The 8,858-nt window shown below is 49.6% G+C and overlaps 2 protein-coding genes across 2 annotated transcripts; both read left to right on the forward strand.

Annotated features, from left to right (window-relative positions):
• The first annotated feature begins 763 nt into the window (after nt 1–763).
• LOC127342816 (F-box/LRR-repeat protein 13) lies at nt 764–4,956 on the forward strand. The gene is made up of 4 exons (XM_051368828.2): nt 764–1,729; nt 1,818–1,967; nt 2,060–2,415; nt 4,644–4,956. The coding sequence occupies exons 1-3, from the start codon at nt 860–862 to the stop codon at nt 2,405–2,407; spliced, it is 1,368 nt and encodes a 455-aa protein (XP_051224788.1). The 5' UTR covers nt 764–859; the 3' UTR covers nt 2,408–2,415; nt 4,644–4,956.
• A 592-nt stretch (nt 4,957–5,548) lies between these two features.
• Nucleotides 5,549–7,698, forward strand: LOC127342817 (F-box/LRR-repeat protein 13). Its single transcript, XM_051368829.2, has 3 exons — nt 5,549–6,623; nt 6,739–6,882; nt 6,993–7,698. Exons 1-3 carry the CDS (start codon nt 5,622–5,624, stop codon nt 7,350–7,352), a joined length of 1,506 nt encoding a protein of 501 aa, XP_051224789.1. The 5' UTR covers nt 5,549–5,621; the 3' UTR covers nt 7,353–7,698.
• Nucleotides 7,699–8,858: the final 1,160 nt, after the last annotated feature.

Genomic DNA, 8,858 nt, shown 5'->3' on the forward strand with positions numbered 1-8,858 from the left:
TGTTGTTGAAGCAAGAAGAGCAAAATTGTGATCGAGAAGGAGAGAGTCACCATGAAAAAAATGGAGAGAGAACTTTATGATCTTGACCATCGGCATGTCGGGAATGGACCCCAAGCTAAAGGCGGCACACATGTATTACCGCGACATGATCATGCAAGAGATTGCTGATTGAATTGTTGCGACATCGGCACCAGTGGTGGCAGTTGCTGCTGCGTCTACGACTGCATCAGCGTCGGCGAGTTCACCTGCGACGGCTACGCCATCGCTGATGACAACAGAACAGAACGAGGTCGTGGTTTTGGACACCGAAGCAACCATCGACAACTAGAGAGCCACCACCGACGACTCAAGACAACCCATTCCGTTCTTCTAGGCTTTATTTTTTTGACCCGGTTGGTAATATTGAACGTGATGATCATGGCGGGAATTTTGAACTACTCATTTTGAAAGCGACTATCATTTTCAATTTACAATTTTTTCGCTCGAAATATCTGTTTGGAGACATGTTTGGGGAACACCGTTGAGAACATGCGTGCTCCTAACGTGGCACCTCTCAACCGAACAATCTAGCGCTTTTCTCGGAAGCCGTTTACGGAACGCGAGTGGAGATGCTCATTTATTTTTGGGGAACAGTTGCTCTATTTTTTTTTTGACAATAAACAGATGCTGTATTTGTGACGAAAGTATGCCAATCTCTTACCCAAACAGGGATGGCCCATGGAAGTGTGTGGCCCGCAAAAGCATAGGAGCTCGGCCTTTACACCCAATTAACCTCCATACGGCCCAATCTTTTACTCCTGCCCGCTGCCCCAGATCTCTGCCGACTCCGCCGTCTCCCTCCGTCGTCTCAACCGCCGTCATGGAAGAAACCCTCGCCGCCGTCCTTTCCTACCTTCCGCCTCCCCCGATCTCCCCCACCACATCCTTGTCCTCCTCCGCCGCCTCCGATGACGACGACCGCATCAGCTGCCTCCCCGACTTGCTCCTCCGCAACATCATCTCTCGCCTCCCCACCAAGGACGCGGCCCGCACCACCGCCTTCTCCTCCCGCTGGCGCAGCCTCTGGGCCTCCACTCCGCTCCACCTCGACGACGCTGGAATGGCTCCTGCCGCCGTCACCGCCGCTCTCAACTCCCACCCGGGGCCGGTCGCCTCCGCCCGCCTCTCCTCCGACCACCTCGCTTCCACGGAACCCGACGTCCTCGACTCCTGGTTCGCCTCCCTCGCATCCAAGAGTGTCGAGGTCCTCGTCGTCGTCCACGGCTCCTGGTCCGAAGAATGCGAGTGGCGTCCTTCCCCCGGCCTCCTCGCATGCGCCGCCCTCCGCCGCCTCTGGCTCGGCCTCTGCCAGTTCCCGGACACCTCCGGCCTCGCTCCGGCCTTCGTCAACCTGCAGGAGCTCGGGATTGTCCATTGCTCCACGCAGGACCGCGAGCTCCACGCTATGCTCCCGCGCTGCCCCGAGCTTGAGAGCCTCGCGATCGTGCTCACACAGGACTACCCAAGGTACGTCCACATCTGGTCAGGGAGCCTCCAGTCCGTGGTGGTGTGGAGGTCCATGGTCAGGGAGGTGCACCTCGACGATGCGCCCAACCTGGAGCGGTTGCTGTTGGAGCCGATTGACGGCGCATCTACTCACGTGAAGATCATCAATGCGCCGAGGCTGAAAGTTTTTGGCTACTTCGATGTTGGACTGCATCAGCTCAAGATCGGCCCCACTGTCATCAAGGTGGCCTGATTCTTCTTCTCAGATCATCTTATTTCCCACAATTAGTTGGTACTGTTCTGTTGCATAATTACATTTCGATGCATTGCAGGATGGAATATGGATGAAGGTGAAACCAAATGCGATGGTTCGAACCCTGAGGACATTGGGACTGAAGGTGCAGTTTGGAGTCCAGGAGCAAGTGAAGCTAGTGCCCCTCTTGCTTAAGTGCTTCCCATGCCTAGAAACCTTGTACATCAAGGTATTGATTCCCAGTCACGTCACCATTCTTGTAATCTTGTTTTTGTCTATGTTTGCATTTCGAGTTCATTAGTTCACTTGCTTGAAATACAGTCGTCTCCTTCTGAATCACCAAGCAATGTCGATGTGGACTTCTGGGAACAAGTAGGCCACACTGAGTGTGTTACTTCACATATCAAGAAGTTTGTCTTCCAAGATGCCCGAGGAGAGGACACTGAGCTGGCATTTGTGAAGTTTATCATGGAAAGAGCCCAAATGTTGGAGGAGATGCGTGTTCTCTTGGATGATGGTTGCTCTAGAGATGTTGTGCTAAGTCGTTTATCTTCAGAAGGGTGTGTTTCTGCAGACGCTAGCGTGGTGGTGGAGAAGCAAGATGTGTCCCATTCTTGGAGCTTCCAAAGAGCTAGTGACATGTCTCAGGGTGACCCCTTTGGTTGCTGAACTTCGAGGTACTCACAGGACTTGCTCTTTTGCTTGTCATCTACTTTGTGAGTTAATTTTGTATGGTTCTCTCATTGCCAAAATCTGCATCTCATAACAGTATATTGCATTTTGTTAAGACAGACTATGAAACTTTACTAGTTACATTTATTTTATAGTGAATAAATCCTTGCATTTCTCTGCTTTGATATAGATATTCCCTACCTACCTCCTGTTACTATTCACCAGCTATGTTCTGCTCAGTTGGTATTCCATATTTTGTTTTGTGATCAGTGCTTGTTCTGATATAATATACTAGTAATGTGCTTCTTGGTGTCAAATGATCCAGTTATTCGATTTTGTAAAACGTTCACTGTGAAACTTATGTGTTATGCACAACATCCATTATTGTGATCATCAGTATACAAGTGAGGGACATGTTAATTGTAAAATACGAAGCTCAATGTATGGTACTGTATTTACCTTGAATTGTAGTACTTACTACATATTCTGTCTCTGCATTTTTTCTTCTGACAGTTCATCATCTTTTTAGTGTGTCATATCATAATTTTGAACTTCTGTAAGGAGCAAGAGAGTGATGGTGTCTGCATCCTCATGCTGTCATTGTTTTTGTTAAAGGCTTAATACAGTACCTTACTGTTTTTACCTTCACTGTACTCGTGACCTCGAAAGCACGGATACGGCAGAAACTGCCGACCTGCCGTCCTGATACGGCGGGATACGGGGATACGGCGGGATACGGTGGGATACGCGAATTATGGTGTATCCCTGAAATTCGAATTAAAAAAATTGAAAAAAATAAAGGGATACGGGGGGATACATATGGGACACGTTTGGGATACGGCCTGGCCCAACAACACAGCATCGGCCCGACACCAAACCAATTATTAGGGCACGACCGCACGAGCCACTCTGCCTCCCCTGTCGATGGCTCAATGCTGCCTCCTGGATCGAAGCCGCCACTGCCTGGACTGGACGCCGCTGGGATTCGACCGGCGACCGCCTCCTCCAGTACCGCATGTAATCCAGCAGCCTCGGCAGATCCTCATCTATGTATCAGTCCTTGACTTCCTCAGCCTCTCCTCATTCCTCCACATCGATTCTAGGTAGCATGGCATCTGGGAGCGGTGGAACAGTTGCCAATCAACAGTGGGTATTATCTATGGGCTTATGTAGAGAAGCTTGGTTGTGCTGCTGCTTCCCGTTGGTAGCCGTGGCCCGTGGAGGAAATGCAAAGTTTGTTGCAATTTACGTGGCCATCTGAGCCTTGTTAGCTCGTATTTATCATGTACTTACTGGGCTATTTGACAATGGGGACGATAATCAATCAAGCAATTGATAAAAGAGACCAAATGGGGCAGTATTATCTTTTCTGATCTCTTTCTCATTAATTTTCTGTCATAACTTTATATTACATGGCATATATTTCTTTTATTTTATATATACTAGCCGTATCCCCGAATGGCTGTTTTTAGAAAATGCCGTATCCCCGTATCCGTATCCCCGTCTTTCCGTCCCCGTGTCCGTGCTTTTTAGCTCGTGACTCAAGAGAACCATTGATAATTGAATTTTCATGCATTTTTGTGTTATAAAAATTGGCATATTAAAGTCATCAATCAAGTAAACCTGTTTTGGTTGTAACAAAATACACACCTGGACATGTTCGTTGTTTAATACTACTGCATCAGCCTAGTAGCCATATATCACACGAACATATGAGACCCATTGTCTTCACAATGGCCTGGAGTCCTCTCCAATGTCTCTATTCCTGAGATCACTGCATTTCATCAGCTACAGTAAGAATCCCCATGTTTGTATTGGCACCCGCAGCCTCTGATGTGTGTACTATTCTGGTTGTTGATGGCAGATCAACTCACTTTGTTTTTTGGTCCGCGTCTGGAGCGGTGCATCCCATGCAGCCCACAATTTCATAAGAATTGTTGATCTACTGCTCTCTTGGTTTTTGCACCTTCAAACTACCTATGAAACTGCAAGTTAAATATGATAGTATTTAAGAATATTATTAGTTTTAATCTGATCTGCTACCTAATTGTGAAATAGTGAACATACTATCTCTGTTCCATACATTGTTCGTCTTGTTTAATCTGTTTTTTGTGCTGTGAAATAAGGTGAAATTATTTCGTGTTCAAGAAAACTAGGTTTTCTAGCTATGGCTAATATTTTTTGGGATTATAATTTGTCGAGTTGAGCCTTAGTGACATATGCTATGTTTCAGGTGGTTGTATTAGCTCTTCCACTTGCGATCGAAGACTGCCACTGCATGGACAAACTTTGTTCATCTTGGATCATCCATATGAAGGACTTCATCAAATCAATTAAGAGCTACGGAGTAGATCTTTCGAAAGACTAGTCATTTCAATCTCTTCTTGTGAACCTTATGCTGTGTGTGCCGTTTATATTGTACTATGGATTTAGTATGTGTTAATTATATCCATACTCCTTCTGTGTTTAACTCGAAATATTTCCCCTTTCAAATACGGAGTAATTTTAAGGGTACAGGTTGACATGTGTAACTGTATTTTTTGTTCCCCCTTTTGTTGTTCCTGGCTTGATATGAGGGGGTGATCCGCAAGTTAAAACGACGTGAAATGCCGAATTCGAAACAGGAATAGGAAAGCTTCGTGGAGACCTAATCAATTCTAACTTTGTTGTTTCCCCTTTTGTGGTTGCTGGCTTGATAAGAGGAAGTGATTGGCAAGTTAAAACCACGTGAAATGCCAAATTCGAAACAGGTACAGGAAAGCTTCGTGGAGACCTAATCAATTCTGACTTGTGGTTCACACGCTCCACGCCAAAGGTTTATGCTACTCGTATTTTGAAGTTTAAAGATGAACGAATTCTCAAGTAGGGTTGCATATTTGCTCATGTAGCAGCTGGTGATGTTCGACGTTCAGAAAGATTTATCCAGCTATACATCTTAGTTCAGGTTCAAGTAGAGTATTTTAGTGTAGCAGCTGGAGTATAACAGTACTTCCTCTAGTGCCCGTTTTTCCGACACAAAATAGAAAAATCGTCTGATGGGCCCATTGATACTCACTCCCGGACATTCGGCCCAGCAGGCGAGGCGACCAAACCCTACACTCCCTGTTGCCTAGCACAAAACGACAAAACGGTGCGCGGCCTCCACCACCTGCTCCCCTCCTTCATTTCTGAAAACCCTCTCTTTCGTCTCCTCCCGCCGCGGCCGGCGACGATGGCAGCCACCATGGACGGCATCATGAAGGCCATCTTTTCCTGCATCCCCTCCGCGCCATCCTCCGCTGCCGACAGCTGCCTCTCCGCCGACTTCTCCTCCGATTTCCCTGGCGGCGGCGGCGGCGGCGAGGACCGCATCAGCTGCCTCCCCGACGCGCTGCTCTCCAACATCGTCTCCCGCCTCCCCGTCAAGGACGCCGCGCGCACCGCAGCGATCTCCCCTCGCTGGCGCCGCCTACGGTCGTCCACGCCTCTCGTCCTCGTCGACGTCGACATCTTCCATGACTACGTCGTCGGCGACGGCCACGGCCACGACGGCCTCATCGACTGGCGCGGCCTCACCAGCACCGTCTCCCGCATCCTCTCCGGACACCAGGGACCCTTCCGCACCGTCCACCTCACCACGGTCTGCAACTACGCGGCCGCCCGCGGCGGCAGCGCGCTCGTGCGCTGGCTCCACCTATTCGCCGCCAAGGCCGTCGAGGAGCTCGTCCTCGTCAACTTCCCCAGATGGATCCTCGACAACACCCTCCCCGCCGAGATCCTCCGCGTCGCCTCCCTCCGCCGCCTCTACCTCGGCCTCTGGGACGAGTTCCCGGACACGGATCACCTCCCCCGCGGCGCGCACGTCTTCCCGCACCTCCTCGAGCTCGGCTTCTGCCGCACCGACATCAAGGACAAGGACCTCGACAGCCTACTGCAGCGCAGCCCCGTGCTGGAGAAGCTCGCGCTCATCCTCAACTACGCCACGCCGCGCAACGTCCGCGTCCGCAGCCGCAGCCTCCGCTGCCTGCTCTTCTGGATGTCCATCGCCGACGGGCTCGACGTGGCCGTCGCTCCGCGTCTCGAGCGCCTCATCCTGTGGAACGACTGCCCTGGTGCCTGCTTCGACAAGAGCTTCCGCACCAGAGTCAAGATTGGCAACACGCCGGCGCTCAAGGTGCTCGGCTACTTGGAGCCAAGCATCCATGTGCTCGAGATCCGCAACACCGTCATCGAGGTCTTGCTACTAGCTTAATAATTTCTTCAGCCGACTTACCATGTTTATTCCTACTATAACTCCATATGCACATATTTTTCATTGTGATTGATGTGGAATTGCACACGGATTGTAGTTTGGGACAAAGGCGAGCCCCACCACCACCGTTACAAGTGTCAAGATCCTGGGGTTAAGGGTGCGATTTGGAATGCACAGGGAGACCAAAGCGCTGCCTACATTCCTGAGATGCTTTCCCAAAGTCCAGACATTGCATATCATGGTGAGCATTCCATTCCCAATCTCCTCATTTGGCCTTAGTATCTGTCTATCTGACGATTGTGTCCTGCATGGTCGTTGCCTTATCGAACTTGTTGAACGCTGATTCCGCAGTCTGCTGAAGCTGATGAGCCCACTGGCAAGCTGAATTTCAAGTTCTGGCAGGATGTCGGCCCCCTCCAGTGCCTGCAGTCACACATCAAGAAGGTGGTGTTCAAGAACTTCCGTGGCTACCGCAGTGAGCTTGCATTCCTCAGGTTCGTCGTGGAGAGAGCACAGCTGCTGCAAAACATGGTTATCGTGTTGGCAGATGATTCAAAGGAGGGGGTGGCCGAGAAGCTGAAACCTCTGGCTTGCAGCACCAAGCGTGCCAGCAGAGACCCGAAATTCATGATCTTGGTGCGCAAGGGGGGCAGCCCGTGGAGCTTCCGCGTGGCATCCGATCTCTCCAAGAGTGATCCCTTTGATTGCTGAAGCTGATCAAGGTGCTAGCTACAGCTGATATGTTCCGATCATGATGCACATCATTTCCATGTCTTCCGCTAAACTACGCACAGACTATGGTTATTTGTCCATGTATGATCTATCTGTAGGCAATGCGCTTAGTTGGATTATGAATTCTTGGCTTATGTTTTATCTAGACGTAGAGTTTGCTGGTCCAGCAAGGAGAGAGCAGGGTATTGAACAATGCAAGTTGCTACAGAAGCTAGTCAGCTAGATGGTCATTCGTCCATGCCATGTCTGAGTCTGATGCTATCGAATCGTCCCTAACTGGTTAATTTGCAGACATTGTGCATTTTCATGTGATTTTGTGTTGCTATTTTTCGGTGAGTTCGTTTCTTTGTGATGCCCTGCCATTCAGGCATGCAGCCATTGGGCTTATTCAGTTGTTGGTTGAAATGTACTTCCTGGTACTTACAGGTGATATATTGTTGATTCATTGATGCACAAACCTTCTTCAATTGTTGATCCATTAATTAATGCCCGGAACTTCATCCTGTAGGCAAGGCACTTGTTTAGATTATGGACTTGGCTTATGTTTTGTCTAGACGTAGAGTTTGCTGGTCCAGTAAGGAGACTGTTGGAAATAATCTTGCCCTAACGTTAGTCTGATTAGTATCAAAGTATTAATTACTGTCAAGTCCTGGTTCGTATAGGATTTACTAGGCAGCTAATGTCCTATACGTGCTAGCTAGTAGTATAGGTCATATACGTGTAGTCGTAGTCGTTTTTATCTAGCGTTAGTAGAACTTTGCGTTAGTTCTAGTCCAGGTCAGTTTCGTGTCCTAGCTAGCAGTACGTTTCGAAGAGGTTTTACCATGAGTAGTACTAGTTTAGGAGTTGTAGTCCGGTTGGACTCGGTTTAGGTTGCACTGGTTCGGTTCGGCTAGCTGTGTATATATACACGTTGAGGCCGCACTTTGTAATCAGAAGTTGTACAGCAGATTTGAGATTGAAGAATAAACAGAAAAAGGAGGGCACGATACGTGCCCCTGGCCACGAGCTTTTTCGCGTGCGTGTGTTCATCTAGTTTGATGTGATCGATCCATGGGCGAATTCCAACAATTGGTATCAGAGCGAGATCCAAGATTTGAAGCCACGCTTGCCCCGGGGAGGCGACCCTACTAGCGCCTCGGGGCAGGCGACCGTCGCTCGGCGAAGCGGCCGGGTGGAGCAGGCGTCGCGCTGTTGTTAGCAAGGCGGCGGGCGATCGTTGCTCGGTGGAGCGACACGGAAGGGGCGGCAGGGTGTTGTCGTTGGCGAGACGGTGGAGGTGGATGATCGTTGATGGGAGAGGTGGTGCCGAGGTGTGGTACCGGGAGTCTCGTCAAGATCGTCGTCCGCGGGTTTTCGTCAAGGTCGTCTTCAGAGGAGTCCGATGAGTCAAGTGTGTGCACGTCTACACGTGCGGTCGTCGTCGAGTCTGTGAGTCGTCGTTGTGTCCAAGTGTTCTTTTCTGTGAGGATCCGTTGCAGTTGA

The sequence above is a fragment of the Lolium perenne genome, chromosome 3, assembly GCF_019359855.2.
Source record: "Lolium perenne isolate Kyuss_39 chromosome 3, Kyuss_2.0, whole genome shotgun sequence".
Taxonomy (NCBI): domain Eukaryota; kingdom Viridiplantae; phylum Streptophyta; class Magnoliopsida; order Poales; family Poaceae; genus Lolium; species Lolium perenne.